Here is a 24556-nt window from a genome sequence, read left to right as displayed (position 1 = left end):
TTTTCAAAATAGACATAAAGCTAAATACTACTTAATTATTGTTGCATATTAATAGACTTTCAAAAATGGCTGATGTGAGCTTTTGATGCACCAGGAAATTCGACAGGTCAGGGGCGGCCAAAATCACATCTGCATTTGTGGTACTAACTCTAGTCACTCGTGACAAAAAACCACAGGAAGAGCATTTTCCAAGCAGGGAAGGACAATGTTTCTGTTCCTCTGTTTATTGCACCAGTGGCTGAGTCATCACAGCCTCAACAAATATTCTGTAATTAGAGTTGTTCATTTTAATAATACTGAAGAGCTCCGGAGAAATAGCTGTAAATATTTATTACCATTTCAAGACTGAAATACTTCTGCCACACTGCATCCTGCCAGGTAACCTCCTCGGCAGCTCGTTTAGAGGGGAATGAAAATTTCCCTCTAAAAGGAGAGCTAACACTGTGAAGCCCTTTTCACAAAGCATCACGAATCACAACCAATGGAAAACTTAAAATGAAAGAAAGGCAAGAAATACCCTACTGCTGATGTACAGGACTGGGACTCAGGGCATGGAGGCTCAACTCCCAGATCTCGTCCTCAGCTTTGATCTCGACACAGCCAATGTGACAGGCGGTCCCGTATCGGAGGCATCACTGGTGGGGACTCCTGTAGCTGAGGTTGCTGAATTCTTTCCATAATGCCCTATTTTCACTTCCTTGCATGTTTGCTAAACTGGTATATTCAAGAGGAGGTTTTATACATAGATGATTCTTAAATCAAATTTGGAGATATAGGGATGTGGGTTTTCAATAAAACGGATTACTTTTTTAAAGAAAACAACATTAGGAAGGAAATTTGCTGGTTTGTCCTCTCAAAAATTACTGCATCTCTTTCTTTGAGAAATATAAGCATACCGATGCTTTTGAGCAGGGGTGTGAGGTACAGAAATGGAGCTATCATACTGCAAGAAATGTGTCCTTTACTGTCCCTATGACTATCCAGCCACAGCTACTCATTACGAGCCTCTGAAAAAATGACAGTTCATTCATTCTAAAGACCTGTTAGAATTTGGCAGCATTGTCAAAACTCCCTCTTGTCAACACGTACCCAAAATTGGGCCTTAGATTTCTCAAGCTAGACACTCAGAAAAAGAGAAGCCTCAAACTTGATTTAAACTATTTGCATTAGCATCACGAACGAACTCTCTCATGTTCACTCTTTACATTGAAAAGCACAAAGCCTATTTCGGCTGCCTCATCCCGAGAGACCTTTCCCTTTCTGCGGTTCATTGTCCGCAGCAGAAAACATCTTCCAAATCCCACAACTGAGGCAGCGGTCTCACAGATAACAACCCTCGCCTCACAACCCTGGTTCATTCCTAGGGCTTGATCTATTCTTTACTGAAATAGATAAAAGCTTAATAGATAAGGGCTTAAAAAATAAATAAGAAAAGAGACTACGAAATTAAAGACTATTCTGTAAGCATTCAAAAGGCAACATTAGCCTATATATTTCCAGACTTCTGCACCCTCTTTGCAACGTCATTGCTATGTCAGTGCCATTACTCTGGTTATACACGAATAAAACAACAGCAACAACAGTTTCCCCCAGCCGCCCAATGGTTCTCAAGCCTGAATATTGTACATGAAGGTAATGGCATTTGTTCTCTCCAAATATATGATCATAAAGGGGCAGGGGAATCATACAAGGGTAAAAATGAGTAGTACAGTTGTAATGCATTAATACATCACTTTACATTTTACAACCCTACTGGTCAGGCCACTATAAATTTCGTAGGAAATACACATAATAAGCAATCTACTAAACAAATAAACCTATTTTAAACTACTAACTATAGAAGGATCCTTATTTACTTCCACACATAACACATCAAATAAAATACTAATTTCACATTAAATAAAATGGTCATTTCTATGAGACAAGAAGTGAAAACCTTTAAGATAGATCTAGTTAAATGATTTTACTCCACAATTTGAAATGCTGTCTGGTAATACAATGCGAGCAAGGAAAAAAAAAAAAAGAAGAGTTATCCAAGTAACTATTAAAATCTCCTTACCTTGGCTATAATTAGTGCAGTTCAGCGTAAGCTGTAAATTATACTGGTTACATTTGCAACTTAAAGTCCAGTCACCTCACCGCTTAATTATCAACATATATAGTTTAATAATAGTTCACCTATTTCATATGTATAACAGGGGATTCTGCTAAGTATGTAAAGAAGACAATAGTTAGTAAATCATGATGTCACATTGTAGTGGTAGGACCAAACTGGAGTGCTGTCACCAGCAACCCAATAAAAACAGTAACACGGTGGCCTCTCCTATCTAGCTCAGCACTATTTAGCAGTTTTCAGTAAATTAATAGCAAACGAATTCTGCTCGCGATGCAGAAAGTCTCCACGCTGGGCACCCTTCAGCTGGTGAGAAGTGGCACGGAAGGTGCTTCGCGTGCCTCACCCCCCCCGACCCGCTCCACCCGCTGAGCCCGTCCTGACGCTGCCAGGAGAAACGAGCTGCCCGACAGGTTCAAAGCAGTCAGTGCAAAAACAGGTATCAGATGTTAAGACAAAAAAATTACCAGGTGTGTATCATACTTTCTAATGCGATCAACTGTTAAAAAAAGTAACACTATCAATGTACACCTTGAGGTATCAGTGTAAACGACTTGGATCATAAATGACACCGATAACGCAGTGAGTACACTGAGGGTGAGAGAAATCAACACCGCAACGAAATGAGTAAGAGCTGTATTTAGAAATGAACTCATTAAAGATGTAAAAAATTTAATGATTAGTGCTACACTGCACATGATTTTCCACTTTGATAGGAATATGAGTTTATTATACTGCACTTATAGTCCAAATATCTACCATAGCAATTTGATATAATTGTTTTTTTCTGTTAATTTCATTAAATTACTTTCAGTGTTCTAAGTAATAAAACGCTGACTCCGTTTCACCGCTGGCTGACAGACACTGCTCAATGTACCTTGTTCACTATCAAGATTTAAACTATGCTCATAGAGTTTAAAAGCTCTGAAAGCCCTAATCCAGCAGAATTCAATCTGTTTCCTGAGGATAAGTAGCAGCCTACATTTGTGTCATGTTTTACAATATCTATTCAGAATTCTGGAGTCTCCCAAGAATTAGGAATGCCGGAAAAATAGTTTATGGAATAAATTTGAAGAGGTTTGATTAAAAAAATATTAGCTTGGCAGAACAGAAGGGATTTTTAGAGAACCTTCCCGTACTATCTTTCCTTTATGTTTGCACAATGATAACTGGAAAACAACCCAAAGCCACTGAGTTCCGTTTCCATGATCTCAATCATGTAATGCAATTTTAACATTTATGGAAAAAGATTAATTAAAAAATGTCCCATGCAGTTCCCTAAAATACATTGGCTGTACTTTCAGCTAGGAAAAGTGGAAGACAGACATTTTCTCACTTGCAAATGCTGTCATCACCAAAGAAAGCATCGCTGGGGAAAGGGAGCAAAAATCAGTTTTGTGGTGCCAGAAGTAAAATGTTCACATTTTGTTCCCGAACACCTGATTTAGGAAATTACATTAGCTGGATGGCATGAAATACCCATAGAGTCATTTGGGAATCTGAGCGGCAGAGAAGAGGAAAACTCGAAGCAGTGAAGAAGGCTTTGCACCACCAGCAGCAGACTGAGCAGGACACAGAAGCGTTACGAGGTGTTGGGGAAGGACTACCTTTTAGTCTGGTATTTGTACAGCGATTAGTGGTAAGAAGCCCAGGTTTAGAGAGATATATAATAAATAAATACAAATATATTAATATAGTCAGTAATGACTCACTATTCACTACCATGTTCACTTCCATGAATGATAATTCATGATTTCAGAAATCTCCCTTTGCTCACCTTTTTTCAGGCTGAAGAATTTTAATACGCTTCTTCCTCATGAAACAAAGGCCATCACCCAAGGATAACGACGGTGATGGAGCTGAGCAGACGGGGTAAACAGAAGTGTCGGTCTATCTCCTCTAACAAACGTGTCACCGTTTCCATGTTCCTGTCACATTAATTCCACTACAGAGCACCAAGGAGAGATATTAGGAGGCACAGAGCACTACCAGGTAAACGTACACATCCCTTCTACGGCAACGCGCCGGTTAAAGAACACATGCAAAGCGCACGTGATACCTTTGGCAGGAAATACTGCAGCATCTGCAGTACGCTGCTGCTTATTCCATACACAGGAGCACCCCATCCTTGGAGCGACACCAGCTCCGGCTGCGTGCGTGTGTGTGTGTGTGTGTGCACGCAACGTGTCCTGCAGCCGTCGTGCAGGGAGCCAGTGGCTGTGGCTGGAAGGCTTCCTCCATTCTTTCACGTTTTGCAAAATAATTTTGTGAAAAGGGAAACTGGCGTGATTATTTCCAGGTATTCTGCCCGGTTCTTGCCGGGCAGATGCCTAATGCGGTTGTGTGTGGAGGAAATAAAGGGTAGTTTGGAAGGAAGACAAAATCTGGACTAGTAAAGGAGCACTATGAGGTTAAATATCCTGATAACACGAAGAAATCCTACAGACGGTTCAATGTAGTATCCCGAATTGGCACCTTGCAGAGGCGTAACCCTTTTGGCACCGCTGGCCAAGCTGGGAGACAGCCCTGTTTTCCATCGCAGGGTGAAAGGCAAACGTACATCCACGCGCAGAGAGCAAGGAGGAAGCGCTGCTCGATGCACGGCGGCTGCATAGGCATCCGCAGCCACAGTCGCAAGCTCCGTATAACCAACCTGTGTGAAGCAGCGTGGGCGGCTCCAAAGTCAAATGCAAATCATGAGCGAATACAATTTTGAGGAAATACAGACAGGGAAAGAGCTAGTTTCTATTTCTTTCATATATTCTGAAATTGCGGTGATTGTTAATTGTTAATCCTTTAACATATAAATCACGGATCAAATATTCACGAAAACAACAACTTTAAAGCTATCACCTTCAGATAAACAGATGCTGGCCTTACGGAAACACAGGAAAAACAGGAGGGACCTAGCAAAATACACACATTTGCATACAAGCAATACATTTACATACAAATACCTGCATTTACATAGTATGCCAGTCTATCACAGCTACCAAAACATTCACTGCCATGTGAAAGAGCAAGAAATACAGATGGGCACATGCATGGGGCAAAGATTCTTCTCACCTATGAAAGGGCATTTGTGCACCATCTCGAGAGCCGTCAGTCAGAGACAGAGAAGTAAGCAGCAGTCTTTGCTCGCAGGCAGTACTGAATAACCCAAGCATATTGTATCAACTCTGCTTAACCAGCACAAAATGAACGTCATTTTGTGCCAACTATTTTTAATTCTTTAGTATTAGCAACATGAAGGGCTGGTGCTTTTGGTATTTAGTGCTAAAAGCAGATATAGATATTCTGAGCTGAAGAGAAGCTACTAAAAGAATAACCTGCAATACGTAACCTTGCGAACGAGATCAGAGAAGCCAGTGCCTTGCACGGATGACAAAACAAACACGAAACTAATACAGCGCTTGGAACAATTCATCACGAGCGCCTCAGGGGCAGATTTACAAATGATGCATGTAAGTGCTTCGTAAGGCTTGCAGGAGCTGCCAGCTATGAGAGCTGCCTAACACCTACTCACTTGAGAAGCCACCAGCCCCTTGAAAAGGCAGTGCAATCTCTGCGCCTAAATACCTCCTGTGATCTTGCAGGCGCCCATCTGCAACTGTAGGCATCTCAACGCCTTCGTAACTCTCACCAGTCAGCGCTCTGGTACCCACTGAAAGTTACTGCGTGCTGCTGTCTGAAGTACCTATGGTACTTTTAAAACTGAGCCTTAGAGATCCTCGGGTACTTTTGAGTATTTTTTTTCTTGGCAAAAGGACAAAAAGGACAAAAATGAGAAGAAATAGGATGTTGTAAAACCTCAACTTATGGCCCATGAAAGCCTTGATGTAAGCTAAGTTGCAGTATTATACCCACTAATGAGTAGTATTACTCCAACATCTAAAACATCTCATAGCAGGACACGGGCAGTAACGCTACTAACTACAAACTAACAGTTTGTCACGTCAAGAGCATTACAGGGTCATTTCAGCAAATTCAGAAAAGGAGTGAATTGTTCCTGGCATCCTCCCTTTTCTCTCTGGTAGCCATGGCAGCACCTTCGCAAGCCCTGACCCAGCTCCCAGGCAGAGATCAGCAGGGTCCAGGAGGCAGCACCTGGGATGAGCGAGAGGGAGAAGCTTCCAAGAGCCTGACTTGCTATTTACTTTTAAGCATTTTCTGCAAGCTCCAACTGGAACATATCGCTATTTTTGCACCGAAGTTTATGTTAATTTCATCTTGTTTTACCATAAAATCTTAAATCACACTTTGTTATAATGTAAATCACAGTTCTGAAAACTACACACTGGAATGTGTCCTCTTTTTTTCTTGCTCCAAAGAAAAGGCTGAGCACCAGTGATCTGCATCACCTCTTTGTAGGAATAACCCATAAACTTGATACTAGTTAGCAATTTCTGAATAATCTCTCAAAGAAAAGGAACATCTTATTTTCAGAAAGATGTTGAGTGACACTTGATATCTTGACTGCAAGGTATCTTGCAAGACAGAATATAATTTTGTGTTTACTCTAAAAATGTGCAGTGAGGATTTTTGTCCTTTTTTTTTTTTTTTTTTTTGACAATAGCATTGTGGAAAAGTGCTGACAAGTTTCAATTACTGCCACAGTGATAAATAGAGGACCTAGAGCTGCAAGCGAGTACTCAGCAGGATAATGCACATGGAATAAAAGAGGACTATTGCATGTGTATACGTGTTTGTGTAAACAAGACCATGTGCTGACAGGGTTTTTGTTTCAAATAAGAAAAGCCTGGAGAAATAGGTCAGACCTTTTAAGAGCTAATTTGTATTTCTTGGTACCTTCTGTTGGCTGAATGAATCAACGACTGTGCTTATAACGTCCTTCCAGTTGCACTTAGAGCAGTCGGTTCCATGGAAGCAGTGACAGATGTTTGTCATCGCTTTCTGCCCCTAAGCCCAGAAGCAGCATCACGGCAAAACTTCGGTTTGCTTGCCAGGGTCAGGGCAGGACCCTCCTGCCACAACACAGCAGGAATTGCTGGGTAGGTATCCTCCCCGCACGGCAATCCCCGAGACGGCTGGCTCCATCACCACTTCTGGCTGGGAGCGTCAGGATACGGCAGATAATGGCAGAGCGTTTGTTATCAGCTCCCTTCCATCTCCGCAGGCACAGATTTCTATGAAAGCAGGAAGAACCTGAGGCAGCAGACATCTCTGTCTCTGACAAACCTGACGGAAACTGGCCAGAGGATTAAAAAGTTACTGAGGGGGGTTGTACGTTTGGTCTTTCAAATGGACTGACAAAAGAAAGGAAGGGAAAATCCATTGCTTTAGTTTTGTTTCCCTAGGAAAGCAAGCAAAATATCACAAAATGTTAGCTGGTGTTTCTTGCACGTTACCTTTCAAATTGTATTGAAAATCAATGCATTTGCAAAATCCCATAGAAGTCAATAATATTTTTGCTAAAGATTTCTGCCAGCACCATCACTCAGTGAACTGACTAAGGGAAGATATCCGAGTATCAGAGGCCTTTAGGCAGACTCTGCAATACCTCGGTATTTCGGGTATACCAAACTTCAGGGTCAGCGCTCCCACCCCTCTTCAATGGGTTTTGTGCCAACAACTAAGCAGCAGAATCCAAACGTAACTCAAGAACAAAACGCTACATTTGTTTTGAGCACATTAAAGTCAGAAGGAGCTATTAAAAGAAGTCGTAGCAGATGACTGGGTCTCGGAGAACCACAGGCAATAAATTCACGTGGCAGTTTTGTTTCATAACTTAAGTCCTACTTATTCTTTCTTTCTTTCTCTATTCCAATTATTCCCTGATACGGAATTAATGTAGAAATCAAATTAAATGCTCAGGACAATGTACAAATCAGCTGGCCTGAAAAAACACCCATTACAAACAACTAGGTAAATATATCCATTTAGAAATGCGTAACGTCTAGCCGCCTGACTGAACGTACAAACACAAAGCCAAAACGGAGACTTGGGTTGCCAAGAAAGGAGCATCACCTCTGGGTCTTCCGGAGGTGTTTGATATTACCATGCTGGTGGCCAGGTCTCGAAGGCCTGCTGCCCTCAGACAGCATCGCTGAGGAGAAATACATTCAGATCTATGCTGCCTCTTTTATGCAAAACCTCCCGAAAAAGTGCTATTACACTAAGATGGCTAACACTGTAGGCTTGTAGCAGGGCTACAGCACCGGGACTACACAGATTGTCTAGACTGAGTAGACCAAAGTTAACATAAAGTGGAGATGAAAAATTGATGGTTGACACGGAGATTAACCCAGCAAAAGCAACCGCGGGTAGAGAAATAAGTCACAGTAAGATGGATAGGTGCCCGCTCTCGCCTCTGGATTATAGTGAGAGAACTGTCCCACGATAACTGTTTCACAATAAATGCAGAAAGAAAAGAAATGGTTTTGAGTACAGCAAGATCTATTAATGTATTAGTAACTCAGCATTGGTGGTGCTCCTACACTTCATGAAATTTTGGAAACAAAATGTGCAATAACCTGGGTTTTAAAAGCGTGAGTTTATTGACCGTAAATACTGCTGTCAATGCAGCGAATACAAATGCTAGTTAAAGTAAATTAATTCTTTAAAGCTGATGATATGAATAAGTGTCCATAATTTTATCTCTTAGAGCCTCCATAATCAGGAGCCATGTGTCAAAGCCCAAGCAGCCACCAGAAGCAGTAGTGTATTAGTGTAACTAATACCTTTCAGACACTTGCACACTCCAGTAAAGACCATAAAGTATTTGACACGTGCCGATACAGTACTTGAGGAATGGTCAGCAGGCAGTCAATACAGAAAGTACCAACTATACAGAAGCCTCGCAAAACTCAATGCATAGCACATGTGGCACAAGTTCCAACATGAAGACATCACAGAACAGTTGAAGAACTCCAGGCGACTCAACAAATCACTGCGCCACAGACACTGCCTATTTCTGGGCTCCGGCCGCTGCCTCTCCGACCTCCGGCACATCAGCATTGAGCCCAGCGGGCAGGGGACGCGCTCAGCGCAGACCGGAGGACGTGAACCCTTCTGTGGACAGTGTCTGCAGCGGCTGGTGCTTCACCTGGGACTTGCTGGTGCTTTAGCTGGGACTCGCTCCTTCGCCTCAGCGGTTTGCTCTGGCAGCGGGAAGGCTCACTCGATTACAGTGTGCGTTAGTACCGCACAAAGACAAGTAGAGAATGGAAGAGAGAACTGCAGGTTTAAACATGAGGTCCAATATAAAAAAAGATGTCACCCTGCAAATACTGCTTATGTTAATCTCTTTTTTTGCAAAATATTGACAGAATAATTACTATTTCTTCAAGAAGCTGAAGAACCTCCCCGGTTTCCCAGCTGAGAGGATACAAAACCCCCTCCAAGTGCTGGGGGAGCCACAGGAGACACCTGTAAAGCCACATCAGAACGTTTAAGTGACTTCGCTATCTCTTTTCTTGAATATTACTATGTTTTCTCTAGCAAAGATAGCTTAACTAGTGAGCCTAAAAATACTCCTAACAACAATTTTTACCACACAATAGTATATATACACGTTGGCAAGTACCTAAAAAATGATCCCTGTTAGAGTCCATTGACAAAAACATTCACCAGAAACTTCATTTAAATGCCAGTCAACACTGTCAGTATATGTTTGAAGAAAAAAACCCTCACGCATAAAACATCATTTAATCTAAGTTTTACCCCTTGTCCTATCACTCCATGCCCTTGTAAACAGTCCCTCTCCAGCTTTCTTGTAGGCATCTTTAGATACTGGGAGGCTGCAATTAGATCTCCCTGGAGCCTTCTCTTCTCCAGGCTGAACAAGCCCAACTCTCTCAGCCTGTCTTCATAGGAGAGGTGCTCCATTGCTCTGATCATCTTCGTGGCCCTCCTCTAGACTTGCTCCAACAGCTCCATGTCTTTTGGGGACCCCAGAGCTGGACGCAGTACTCCAGGTGGGGTCTCACAGGAGCCGAGTAGAGGGGCAGGATCCCCTCCCTCGACCTGCTGGTCACACTTGTTTTGATGCAGCCCAGGACACGGCTGGCTTTCTGGGCTGCAAGCGCACACTGCCGGCTCATGTTGAGCTTCTCATCAACCAACACCCCCAAGTCCTTCTCCTCAGGGCTGCTCTCAATCCATTCTCCGCCCAGCCTGTATTTGTGCTTGGGACTGCCCTGACACATATGCAGGACCTTGCACTTGGCCTTGCTGAACTTCATGAGGTTCACACAGGCCCACCTCTCCAGCCTGTCCAGGTCCCTCTGGATGGCATCCCTTCCCTCCGGTGTGTCGACCGCACCACACAGCTTGGTGTTGTCAGCAATCTTGCTGAAGGTGCACTTCATCCCACTGTCCATGTCACTGACAAAGATGTTAAACAGCACCAGTCCCAGTACCGACCCCTGAGGAACACCACTCATCACTGATCTCCACTTGGACATGGAGCCATAGACTGCAACTCTTTGAGTGCGACCATCCAGCCAATTCCTTATCCACTGGGTGGTCCATCCATCAAATCCATGTCTCTTTAATTTAGAGATAAAAGATACACTGGAATGCCCAGATATATGCACAGATACTGAAAAAGTGGAATTTGCTGCTCTCAGCAGCTTTCACACACACAAAGCAACTTACTGTTTTAAGAACCTGGTAGTTTCCTAGTGGATGATGTGAGGTAAGATGTACGCATTTTTGAAGTTAATTGCTCCCAACCTATTTTTCTATAATAGCAAAGGAACCACAGAAAGACCTAACTTTTTATAAAACAAGAAGCATGAATCTGAACTGAAGTGTATTTGGATTTAAAAACAAAGCCTGAGTGAGAAGGCTTAAAATACACATATCACTGTATTTTTCTCTTCCTTCTAGAAAGAGAAGTCAACAGTATCAAAACAACAATTATATGCCACTCTGAACTGAAATAAAGTTCATGATATTCCTGAAAATGTCATATCCACATAGAGCAGAGGCACAGATGTCTCAGTACTTCATCAGTTTAACTAATACAGGTAATTTTTGTACTCTGCTCTCGGGCTAATGATCATATCTACTGAAACAACCCACCATTTACTTAAGAGGGAAAACTGATTTTAAGAAGGCATAGATAGTTCAAATATTGCACTACATATATTTAGCTTCCAGATTAATCCTTACTGCATTCTATTCACATTGTCCTAGTCACTGAGGGGCTCCACATATTAGCAGTACAACTTGTTGGGCACCTGAAAACGGCACCTTTAATTTGTTTAAGCACGCACTTCAGGAGAGCATCAGCGTTATCCTATCTTTGGTCACTACTGTAGTACAAACAGGCAAAATTCCCCCTTCTGAAAACACCTCTCCCAGGTGTTCCTCTGTAAACTTCGTGGTATTTCACAAGAGAAACAGCCCGTACTTCAGACCCACCTCGCGGATCAGAAACTCAGTCCACACCCACTGAGGTCCTGGGGACTGCTCCTATTGCTTCCCACGCGAGCAGGACCAGGCCAGATCTGAAAGCCAAGATACTCCTGGCTAGGACTAATTAGTCGTGGAAATACCTAAATAGTTTAAACAATTCAACGTCAATACAGTGAATTTAGGCTGGCTACAATAATGTTAAGAATTTTTCTGTGCGCACAAGTAGATAGCATTGATTTCAGCAATAATTGCCTAGAAAGACAATTTTAGAATCAAATTAGCAGTTAAATAATTGTCGAAATTATATAGAGAGATTTCTTTGATTGGACAGTTGTAATAATAGCTACAGAAATCTATCCTACATGTACTCTGCCTAATACGCTACATTATTGTAGCCTACAGTTAATATTGTTGAAAACAAATCGTGTTCCCAGAATATGTTCCCGTAAGATTATCTCTTTGGGGTGATTTTAATTATCTGCATTACACTGAAAATACTGGATATATTAAAATATCTGATAAATTTTGAATATTCCATACTTTATTATCTTGGTCCTGTTCCCGTTATCTATTACTTTTAATTCATCACTGATTTTTCAAATGAGCTGTTGGCTTTTCAACAAAATACACGCTGCACAGCCAGTTTGTCTAACAGGGATCAGCGTTCTGCAGTGTGTTGGAGGACTGTAGTCTAATTTCAGATAAGCATTATATGTGCTTCCCTTCGAGCATTCCAAGAGTTTCATTAATTGCAGTGGCTGGCTTGGGGCCTTTTAGAGGACAAGGAGGAGATTAATATTAAAACACCATTCCAGTCTCCTACCTAGGACACTGAGACCAACGCTGCAAACAGAAGGAAGCCAAAGTCATCACAAAAGGAAAACAAACCGACTGAAATCCCACCCACATGGAAACCAGCGGTGGAGTTTCTGTGGGCTCCATCCAAGCCAAAATTTTCACCAGTGTATTTCCAACTCCCAAATAAATTAGTGCAAGAAGCACAAGAGGTTAAGCTCTAATACAAACCTAATAACCCAGCTCTTTAGATACATTTGAGGAATAAAGTCTTAACCGTATTCACCTAGCATCCCATTATCTCTGCCTGAAATATCTACAAAGAAAAGAATATTAGACAGTTCTGCAACTGGAAAGAGTATTCAACTTGGTATGCTTGTCATCTTCTCTTTACCTAATCCCCTCCTCTCTTAAACTCATTCCTACGCACAGCTATCAGCACTTGATAAATTAGTCTCAAGTTTCAGCTGCACCAGCACCACCAGGAAGGCTGCTGAGCCCTGAGCACTGCTTGTATACAGAGATACCAGGGACACATGGACACACATTGACTTCCAGGTGTCTCCATGGTGGTTCATGAAACCAAAGTAAGGCACGAAGCCCTCAGGGGAAGTGTCCCCTATGCCCAAGAAGCATTTGGTTTTTCAGGAGCTTATTTTCCATGCATCTTCTTATAGCTTATATTCTTCTAGTGCTAATTGTTCAAATTTTGGATATTCTGTTTGTCCATACAAGTACATAGGAAATGCCATCCTGAACCAAACATGATCCATCCCGTCTCCATCAGTCGGCACAACAAGCCACTACCTCAGAGTGCGCGAGAACCTACATTTTGAGGGTCCTTAAAATACCTGGGTTTGTGGCAGCGAGTCCTGCAGCTAGAGGAAGTGGGAAGCGGCATTGACTGGTTTTGAATCAGACTTTTCTTTTTCTCAGTTGCTGATTGTCCCCTTATTCCGAGTGCAAGGAGACAAAGCAAACAAAGAACAATATTTATCTTTGTTCTATAATACTGTGACATTTAAACAGGGTAAATGGGAACTGTCAAATAGAGATTTTGATATTGCTGATGATGATGGACTGGATTATCAGAGAAAGGATTTGATTAATGACGAACAAAAAGAGGATGGAATAATTAATGCCCAGGAATCAATTTTTACGGACAATGAATCACTTTAATTTTATATTTCTATCAGACCACAAATTTGATCTAATATTCTTAGATTTCAATGAGGCATTTGACTTGATATCTCACATCTTTATTAATATAAAATGAATATTGTGCATATGCAATAGATTTTAAATGATTAAATCGAGCAGCAATGCTTCTAATAGATTCCCGTGGGGACTGATTCTCAGCCTTGCACTCAACATTTTTATCGGTAACCTGGAGGAAGTCAAAACTATCTCTGATAAAAGTTCTCAGATGACAACTAGGAAAGCGATGAATAATGAAGCAGGCAGACAGTTGCAGATCACACATCTGGAAATACAGACTATAGACCAATTTCACAGGATAAAAGTGTCTACAGATGGGAACAATGATGAAGGTTTATGTCTACTGGGCAGACTGCATCCTCTACAAGTAGGAGAAGCATTGTAGCTTCAGGGGTCATTAATCCTGCCTCTCCCAATTATACCAAAATCTGCAGAGTAGACTTACTCTAGAAAAAAATAAGTCTTGGAAGCGGAGGTGAATAATCAGATCAATGGGAACTCCTACAGGAGTAACCTTAATTCAAGCCTTACATACGGGGAGATCAGCACTACAACAGAAGATTATATTACCTCTGACACTGACGTCAATGCTCGTTCCTGATGAACCAGGAACACCAGACCAGCTCTGGAGGCTGCAGTTCCAGAGGGACATCAGACTGGAAAGACTTCAAAGAGGACTGATGAGAATGATGAAAGATGTGGAAAATATGCCTGTGATAGAACCATCTGAGAACTCAAAGTGAAAGGCATGACTTGATCACAGTGTAAGAGTAGCTGTGCATGGAAAAAAGATTTCAAAGTGCTCCAGTCTGGTAGATAGGATGGCCAGAAAACACAGTGGGACAAATCCAGTTTTGAAATTATATAAATTTCCAAACAAGAGAGTAACCCCCTTCACCAATAATTGTGTTGAACTGCCCAGCCAACTGAAAAGTTTTAATTAGGATCACATAGTCTGTTAAAGGTTATTCGCTATCCAGAGCTGCCACGCTTGTACCAGTCACTAAAACAAGTGAAATCTTACGGTGCACCTTATGTAAAAGACAAATTTGACATCAGTGACTCCTCTGTGCCTAAATACCTGCAAATACTTTACAATACCCTTTGTTCCATGTTCTGTGCTCCTTCTTACGGCCAGTCACTACCCTTCTGCAACTTGCACTCTTCTTTTGAATGTGAGATGACCAGAAGAAATGCTGCATGTGTTCAGGAGCGACCCAGGCTGGTCAATAGGATTTTTGCATGTGGCTCCTCAGTAATACATAAATGTGTCTCAGAGCTTTTGGTAGGTGACAATCTATCTGGTAAAATTCCTTTTGAAAATAATCAATATTTTCATATTAATTATGTGACAGAACTCCATAAGCTTTTTATAGGTGTTTCATTAGCCAAAGCAAATAAAAGGTAGGTATAGAAAATAAATTAAAAAATAATGCTTTTTTAATAGTAGTAGAGCCACAAACAGCACCACATAAAATGTCTAATCAACACTCCCACTTGATTTCCCAAGCAAAAGACCACTGCCTGCGGCCAAACCTATCTGAGAATACTGTAACTGCTACAAGAATCAAGTCCATATTGGTCTTAAAATCATTCACCAAATGTTTCACCACAAGATCAGAGAAGTATTTTTAAAATTACAGTATCGTGGAAGGCCAGATCAGAATATGCTAAATAAAACCAAAAACATCAGTTTTAAGGATGTCTTAAATCTACCCCTAAAAATTTCAGCTTAAAGATCTTGCATCAAAGACATACTACAAGGACAGAAAACTAAAAATGCATTCCTTTTCTTAACCAGCCACGACCCTTAAAAAAAAAAAAAACAAAAACCCAATTTTTCACCACCGATACGTTCATCTGTCCAAGCTACTCATCAGATTAAAAGAAAACCACACAAAGAAAGTGCTAGGCAAGTCTGTAATGGTTTCTTTTAAATCAGCATTTCAGAACTTCAGTGACGAACAACATCAGATAATCTAAGTAATTTTTATTCTTATCAAAACAAAGAACAACTATTTGGTAACAAACGGTTCCCAAGAATGAACTTCCATTTTTCAACTCTTATCTTACCATTTTTACATTGGTTGCCAACATATTTTACTGGCCTCAGCTATTTCATTGTTTAAGAGATACCACGGAAAACTACTGCGTCTTTGTTTCCCATTCCTTTGGAATGTGGTTTTTGACATTTTAATTTCCATGCATTTAAAGTGTTTAGCCTTTCTTTTGACTTACTAACACTTAAAAAATCTGTCTCAGCGTCGTGAGTTACACATATTTATGTAACAATCTTCTTGTGTTATCTTAGCTAGTAACTATATGAGGTTTAATTTACAAAATCCATACCTCTCAAACACTGAGCAACAATTTATTTAAAGACTTTTTATTTATTTTCAGCCAAAGACACTGCAGTGAGATCATCGTATCACTAAACAGTGGAGTGATGCAGGGTAGTTCTGCTGCTTTTTTATTAACTGGGATACAGATGGATTTTAATTTACATTGGCTTGCTTCAGGAATTTTTTATCACCACCCATCTGCACGAGCACTTAGGAAAACACATGATCAGTAGGTATATAATGTACAAAGACTTTCCTAGAGAGCAACCAAAATCACTACATTCAACATACAGGCCTTTTAGTCATAATAAAGAAAATATATACACATGCAGGCAATACGGGAGACATTTCAAATTAAGAGCTACTGCTGCTTCCCCAACTGATGCATCAGTTCACCTGACGATAATACCTGAAAAGTGGAGACTATGCCCCAGAACACTTACGTTCTGTGTTTACAGTCTTGCATAGCTTTTTCTCTAATTTCTCCCAGGTATTCTTCCTATGCAAAGTCAGTAGGAATCAACCAGGGTATCTCCCTTAAAAGAGCAACACTGGTATATTGCTAACAGGTGATAAAGTGATAGACAAGGTATTGTAGATAGTTTCAAATCTACAGCAATGTGCGGTGGAGAAAATGTGGAAACAAGTACTGTCTTCTAAGTCCGGGGTTTTATTTTTTCCATCTCTGAATGTTTGGGTTTTTTTTTCATTTTTCTTTCCTTCCTCCTGCTCCCAGAATCCAGAAAGGAATTTTCCCTGATTTAACTTCAAGATCAAATAGAAATATTACGTGTCTTACATTTTGCTATACACACAGTATATACCCCTTACCTGCAAAAGTTATTTAAGCATTAATAACATTTATAATTTCTTTTCACCCCAAAGGGGCCCATAGCACTTATATCTTCAGACTTTGCATTTTCTGCAATAACTCCTGTTTTTAAAAGGGAGTGGTCAAACTGAGTCACTTATGGCTGCTGTTGAGAGGCCCTTAAAAGCATCATCTGTGTTCAGAGATGCACTTCAGACACCTATCGGCATTGTGTCTCCATTTCAGATTTTAAGAACATTACTGGCCTTTCTTCTTGTGACAATGATTATGAGATGCAGATGGTCCCTTTACCTCCTTCCGCATGTATGTAGGACTGCCGCTAAAATGTCAGTTCAAAGCCTGGACTTGGCTCTTATTTGCTTTTCAGTTCCAGATCTTTTGTCATAGACCTTTTCAAATCTAAAACTATTGAAAGTTATGTTTAAGGAGGGAGAAGGGGGGGGGGTGTTCAAAATATTATTTCATTACTCTCTTGATAAACTCTGAGGATTAATTTATGGAATCTAAAGATCTTTGCTGTGGATCCCTGGTTTTGGCAGGCAGGACAGGAAGAGAACAAATGAGGCATTACTGAGCAATGTATGGGTGTCAGGGTTTAGGCTTCACTAACATTGGAAAGAGAGAAAGTTCACAGCAGTTGCCCGTCTTCTGCTCAAGTCCTCGTGGAGCTGCCACCCTAGCTTCAAACCGTGAATGAAGAAGACAGTGAGCGAGTGATCACGGGTGAGACCATTTACAGTAAACGTTAAGGATTAGTCTTCCCTATCTTATACATATGTGATCCAGCAGCGATTACAGAAGTCTCAAACGCTCTGGTGACAAGGGCCATGAAACGAAGCCGTCTGTATGAACGGTGGATAAAGGAGAATTTAGCAGAGAGAGGGGGACCCCGCGGTCTCAGGGCAGGCTGCAGAGGAAGGAGATGTATCACCCGGGCTACAGCGGCTGAAGTTCCTCATCACTGGTGCTTTACACGCTCTCACCTTCCCGAGGGCAGTCTCTGAACAAGCACCAATGTCACTCAGGCAGGTTTAGCACTATCTGCTGTGCCCTGCACCAATCTATTTTACCTGGACCTTTTTTCTGGTTTTTCTTTTGGTAGGAAAACTCCTGCGTACCTTCAACTCAAGTATACAAGTGTGATTTCCTTGAATTTTTTCAAAAACTAATTTCTAGATGACACGTTTGCTTCTCTTCACGAACCTGACCCTTAATATTCGAGAGGCAATTTCAGGCACAAAGACCAACTGTGCCAAGAATACTACAACTACTCCAGCAGCAACCTACTCCGTGTGAGATGCACAGAAATTGTTTTTCCTGCATCCTGTACTTCCTCTAACTAATACCCGCAGTGGGAATGTTTTTCTGTGGGGTGTTTTAGCTGAGAAATGCCCTATGTCCAAAGCCCACCAGTGCTGTCCCACCTTGCCAGGAGGAAGGTGGTGCCTTACCCTTGACCCTCAAGATGAGCAGTAAAATGCAGATGAGTTCAGCAAGTGCAGTAGTTCCTTCCTGGGACTTAGCAGAAGGGAGTTAAAACAGTAAATAACCACTGAAATGCTCATTTTTCTTAATGAAATGTTGACATGTTTGGACATTGAAGCCTAAATTCATATGCAAATATCATCAGTATTTACTTTAGCAGAAACAACCATTCCCACATGACTAAGAAAATGCCATAAACAGAAAATTACTCACAGCCCCCTTCCTCTTGTTCATCAACCTGACCTCAAGCAAGTGTAAAAGATTTCAGAAAACAGTGCAGTGGAGATTAGAAGGATGCAACACATCCAGTACACTACTGGATGACTGAACGTGACTGAAAATAAGATTTAAAAGTTCTTCTCTAACCGTAGGTCTCAAACAGCCAGTGAGCATTCCTTACAGGCAAAACACGGACGCCCTTCAACCTCATCTGAGATACCAGTTGCTTACTGCAATCTACAGAGAACTGCTTCACCAAAGTTGTTTCAGTATACGTGAATTTAAAGTATCCTGTATCTATATGAAAACTAAAACCGGATTATTTATTATCAGCTAATGATGTGGGGAATAACTCAGACCCAGGAATGTAGTGGAAGAAGGTAACTCGTGACTGGTGGATCTATACCAAGCGTACCCATCCAATCTTCAAATCCACCCAAAGAAGCACCTCTTTGCATGCTTCTGGTGGCCTAATTCTTTCATCCCATGCTGCAGATTCCTGTTTTGAATAAAATGAGTCAGAATTTGAACTTTTCCCAATTCTTTCACAGGGTAGATATCTGCACATATTTTACTCTGTTGAGATACTCATACAGACCATTAAAAGAGCAACGTGACCAACCTGGAACTATTGAGTTCCTAATATGCTGGATTGGTAATTCTGGAGAGCAACCACAGGAGGTGTAGAGTGCCTTTCTCTACATCCTCAGCATTTTCCTCAACACAGAGCTGGATCTAGGGAACAACTCGCGTCCCAATACGCTTGCGGCCCTCGCCTCTGCTGCAGCTCCTTTGGCAATGGGAACGCTGACCCGTACGCTTCCAGATGTGGCAATCCTGGTGCTTTTGGTGGAGTTTTAGGAGCTGAGAGGCGTTGAGTCAGTGCTCAGGTAGCTGCCATCCATCGAGAGCCACGGTCTGTAGGAGGTGGGACTGGCAATTTAGCAGCTGGCACGGAGCACTCTCCGAGTTGTTCAATCAAAGCTCCAGCTGCGAGAAGCAGCCACTGCGCTGGAGGCATAGTTATTGTTTTTGAAATTGTTGTTAATTAAGGTGAGATCTCACTGTGCTAGTGTTCAGCAAACGCAGGAAGAAATGGACCTTTCCCTGACAAGTTTATCATTCAAACCTGCTACACAAACAAGCATAAAGGATGATGGAAAATGAGAAAAGGTATCTTTTAATGTTTCTTAAAACTTCATTTCCCCAGGCTCCCCACAGCAGCCCCTCTGATTAAGCTCGTGGGCAACACAACTGTGATCATCGTGCCTTTTCCCCCATTTTACTCCAACAATACTGCCATGTGTATTTATCAGCTGAGACACGGTCCACTGAGACCAGATCAGCTTTCAATAGCTGCCTTTCAAAGCTACATCTGTTTCAGAAACTGCCTCTCTCTTCTTCCCCCAAGGAAAACGGTTGCCCACGGTTCATTCCTCTGGGTCACGAGGCAGTTGTACCTGGCTGGAGGATGGTAGGAGTCAACCCAAAACCACACGTTCACTCGTTTGTTTTCTGGCTCGTTGCTTTTTCTTTTCTTGACAGATATATTCATTTTGATTGAATTTTTGTACTCATTATTCTATAATCCATCAGAAATCACAGTTATGTACTTCCGATTAGGGTGGACAACGTAATTTTATTTTCAACCTGCATTCAAACAGTGGTCCTGGAGATGACATACTGTGGAAATTATTGATTAACTCTGCATCTCACTGAGCAGTTTTGTATGTATCTAGCTAAAGAAACATAAAATACTTCTAAAATTAAAAAAAAAAAAAAAAAAGCTTCTCATCTGCTGTTTGAAACCTAATCACTCTGTACCGGATGGTGAAAGTGTCCCGAGGCACTGGCCAGCACTGAGGTCTGCTTCCGGGCCCCTAACGCAGAGATAACCAACTCCCTGCTCCTAGCCCCTGGTAGCCCAACGCCTCGTCCTGTCAGGATCTCTTTTCAGGGAGATCTCTTCCCTTTGTGTTGAATTTCTACCGAGGTCAAAGGAAATATTGTTACCACAGTTATTTAAAATCAACTGGGGGATCAGGAAACTTAGGAGTTGTCCTTTGAAGCACTAGCACCAGAGTAAAACTTTGCTCTTTACTCTCCGTGCCCTGAGTTCCCTGCTTCGTCTTCACACACAGCGATGCCGCGTGTTGCACGTAAACCCAACAGAAGCACCAAGTATTTATCTGTGAGTGTGTACGTATGTCCAGGCATCGTTTTCCCACAGATGCCAATATTCACCAGTGGAGGAAGCTGTAGTAAAAATGGTACATGACAAATGCTTTTCCCAGTGTTTAATTCATCACGCGATGCCACTTGGACTTCATGGCAGTAGACGTGCTCTATGAACCATACACATTACAGTAATAATCAGAGAAATCAGTAAAAGCACATTTGCTTAACAGCAATCCAGAATTACATGTAAACTGCCCTATGTAAATGTATAAAAGTTAATCTTCTTAGACAAAACTAATGTTCTTGATTGAAAATCTGGCTCTACTACGTGTTTGCCCCGTAATGGGAGACAATATTTCAGTATGTCACTGGAAGACAGCTTTCTATGTTGACACCTAATTTACGCACCTTAACAATCACAATGCTGCACAGGACTAATAAAGTTTTACTTGCAATATCAGCTATAATGTTCAAAACTATTAGCTACAACAGATTAAATACCTTAACATAACTACCCGATCATTTAAAATTCTCAGGTAATGCCTATCGGTGACAGTATTTTTCACTGTGTGTGCTATGCATACTATCATTATGTACTTTGGCTTGGCACTATTGCAGCTTCTCATCTCTTTTTTTTTTCCCAAGCTGTAGGCCCTGAGATACTTTTGAATATATTTTCTAACTCCATTGGATTTCCTCACTTGAAAGTGAGATACTGGCTGTGTCATAAAGACATACGGACTGCAAAGGAACAAACAGAATACCAATACTTTTCATTCTGCTCTCGAGTCTAGTGATCAAGTGTGAAGAGGTGTCTTGTTGCATTGGCAGAAATACCTCAGGTTTTAAAATTCAGCTCTGCGAGACTGGCTACCTCCGAGTGAAGATGCATTTCATAATTTAGACTTGGCGTGAGAGTTCATGAGAAATCCAGACTGAATTGTCAAGCACAGGTAAAAACCCTAGCCGTTCCTCTGATCACGGGTCAATTTATCTTACAGCGACAAATCAAATCGCAGTATTTACATGTTCAGAACAAGTAATGAAGTACGAGGCACTGTTCCTACAACCTGCAAATGAGAAACCTTATTATATTATGGCTATAAAACTGACATCAATGTATATGATTACTGTACGTTCACGTTAACAGCTTCAAAACATGGATCTACATCCCAACTCTTTTCTTAAATCCATGGGATTAATCTAGCCATATATCAATTTTAGCCTCTTTCTATTATTTTAACATAGCCTTAGAATTATATTTGGCATCTGTATCTGGCACATACAATAACTACTAGCAACAGTCACCATTTCTGCATTGAGGTCACTGAGTATATCGGCTGCCGTAAGAAGTCGGGAGAGCGCAGAATACTGCCTGACTCAAAAAGTCAAGGGAAATAGGAAAAATATAACCCAGAAATTGTTGGAGCTCTGAGCTGCATTTGAGACGTAGCGCTCAGATCTCGGCAGAGCTTGCCCTCTCCTAACCCCTCCTTATCTTCCCCTCCTCCCCGCCACACACAGGCAGAATCACTAGAAAGGATCCTTTGGTTTAACAAAAGCCTCTGCTCGTCCCTCTTTCTCTGCAAGGAACAAGAGCTAATCCAACTAGACCGTCCCATAGGAAAAGCTGTTATTTGTGCGTTAGCCAGGAAGACCAGGGAGATGATTGCAGTGCAGGCTGCCTACAGGAAAAGGCAGAAAACCCCGAGCATCCCCTCTGCACAGAGGAGCCTCTGCTCAAAGAGGGGGTGAAAAAGGATGCAGAAGACAACGAGGAAGAGCCTGGATTTTTCCCCACTTACAGTATTACACGGCACAAGGTAGATGTCACGTTTTCAATCTCTCGCCTTTGAAAGCACGGCTTAGGCACGCAGGAGACCCTCTGCCACTGCAGCAGGTGAGGCTGTTCTGCAGGCGGCGGCAACTTCCACGCAGGGAAGCCCGAGCCTCCCCGCAGAGCCGCCCTTTCCACGCGAACGGCGCTTTCTCCGCGGGCAGGGCGGTGGCAGCGGTGCTCCGTGGCAGCGGTGCTCCGTGGCAGCGGTGCTCCCCGCCGCCGGGCCGCCCCGGCCGCCCGCCACCCCGCGCCCCCGCGCCCCCGCGCCGCGCTCCTTACCCGGCTCGGCCCGGGCGCTCGGCAGGAGGGCGACGATCACCCCCAGCAGCACGACGGCCCCGGCCAGGCCCGCTCCGCCGCCCGACGGCGGGGCGCTGCGTGGGGGCGCGGTGCCGGGCGCTCCGCCGGGCCCCGCGGGGCGCGCCCCGCTCCGCCCGCCGCCCTCCGCCCGCCGCCACATCCCCGCGCCTCGCACGGCCCCGCCGCGGCTCAGCGGGCAGCGCTGCCCATCGCCCCGCCGGGCTCTAGAGCAGCGGCTGTGCGGGGAGGAGGCGGCGGCGGCGGCGGCGGAGGAGGAGCGGGGGGCACCGCATGCTGCCGGCGGCTCTGCCCGGGCGCCCGCCCCGGCCGGAGGACGCGGTGCCGGTGCCCCTCAGCGGCGGCGGCGGCGCGGCCCCTCCGGCTCCGGCGCGGAAAGCGCCGCGGAAAGGAGCTTCATCGACAAAGGGCTCACGTCGCCGCCAGTCCCGGCCCCGCTCCCCGCCCTCCGAGCGCGGGGAGGCGGGGAGCGGAGGCGGCGCTGCCGGGGCCGCGGGGACCCCCCTCCGCCGCCCCGCGGGGCGCCCGGCCCCCCGTACCCCGCCCGCCTGCTCCTGCTCCGCCCCGGCGGCGTCGCGGCTGAGCCGGGGCCGTTCCCGAGCGAAGCGGGGCAGGGGCCGGCCGGGGGAAGCGGGCAGAGCGCTGTCCAGCGCCGCCCGATCCCCGAACCCGCGGCCGCCGCAGCGTGGGGGGCAGAGAGGGGTGGTGGGGAAAGCCTCCCCCCCCGAACCCGGTGCCTTGGAGGGCACGTTGAACGCAATATCAGCTCTTGGCCCCGATTCCCTCCCTAGGTTTTTGAAGCAATTCTGCCCAGCGCTACCTTTTAGGCGTAGATGAAGACGTGCCTGCTCACAGTGGTCCTGCGACCTGGCAAGACTAAAAGTCTTTCTCTGCTCCTCTTGGGAGCCATTTATTGCCAGCTGATGTACCTGTGAGTCTCGGGGCCGGGACATCTCCAAAGATGGCCCTCATTATCTGAGGCGCCAGTGAGCACCGCTTCTTGTGAAGCAGCCCAAGCCCTGGCACAGCGCAGAGCGCCACTGGCAGCGTTTCTGCAAGTGCAGAAGCAGCTCTGAGAATAAAGAAGCTGGAGCGTACCGCAAGGGTTGAGCAAATGGGCAGCTGCGTCCTCAGCGACCCAGTGTGCAAACACAGGAAAGGTCTTCTCCTGTCACCCCCTCTTCTGCACGCACTCACTCACCTGGCCACCCCCTCCCTGCCCATGAACATGCTCAGATCTCCAGGCTTGAAAGGGGAGCTTTGAAGGACAGACATTTGCCTCTGTGATGCTTAAAGGTACACCGGGAGACCAACCAGCACATAAAGTGTATTATGGACATCAGAGGAGGTGAGCCCCAGCGAGAGGCAGAAGCTGCCTCAGTCACAGTCAGACCAAACAAAGCGGTAATTCATTTACTGTTTTCTGTAATTAGTATTTTCAGCAGAGGCAATGTGAACTCTTTATTCTAATGTCATCTTTTTCCTGGCACTGCTTCCTTGAGTTCTTTTAGTTCCCAGATCATGTCTGTGGGCAACAGACGGTGATGGTGGGAGGAGGAGCAAAAAGAAGGTGGGCTTGGGGCAGAAGGCACTCCAGGACCCCGAGAGCTGATTCTGAAAGGGCACAGCATCACTTATGTGCAGGAAAGCTGTCCCGGCCTCACGGCAATTCTAGCAGAAAGCAAGAAGTCTTTCTGAGAAATTCTTACAAGCCAGGTTTGAAGTAGAGCAAGCCCCAGCATGGGCAAGCCACAGCTTCGCATCCTGCTACCCAGCTACTCACAGCATCCCCAAAGTCATGACGACCCATAATTGCATATTTATCCGACTAG

At 43.7% G+C, this 24556-nt stretch overlaps 1 protein-coding gene across 5 annotated transcripts in view; it reads right to left on the bottom strand.

Annotated features, from left to right (window-relative positions):
- KIAA1549L (KIAA1549 like) overlaps window positions 1-23276 on the bottom strand; it is a 135377-nt gene extending 112101 nt beyond the window's left edge. For 2 of the 5 annotated variants that reach the window (XM_054828431.1, XM_054828433.1), the window contains exon 1: window positions 22686-23275. In XM_054828431.1, coding sequence (XP_054684406.1) covers window positions 22686-22866 — 181 coding nt within the window. In that variant the 5' untranslated portion in view covers window positions 22867-23275. Of the gene's footprint in view, window positions 1-22685 lie in introns of all 5 variants that reach the window. The other 3 variants (XM_054828435.1, XM_054828436.1, XM_054828434.1) reach the window with 2 other exon arrangements.
- Between the last annotated feature and the right edge of the window lie 1280 nt (window positions 23277-24556).

This window comes from Grus americana, chromosome 5 (assembly GCF_028858705.1).
Source record: "Grus americana isolate bGruAme1 chromosome 5, bGruAme1.mat, whole genome shotgun sequence".
In the NCBI taxonomy this organism is placed as follows: Eukaryota; Metazoa; Chordata; class Aves; order Gruiformes; family Gruidae; genus Grus; species Grus americana.
Note: the sequence above shows the minus strand (reverse complement) of the source record. Positions and strands in the feature narration are given on the sequence as shown.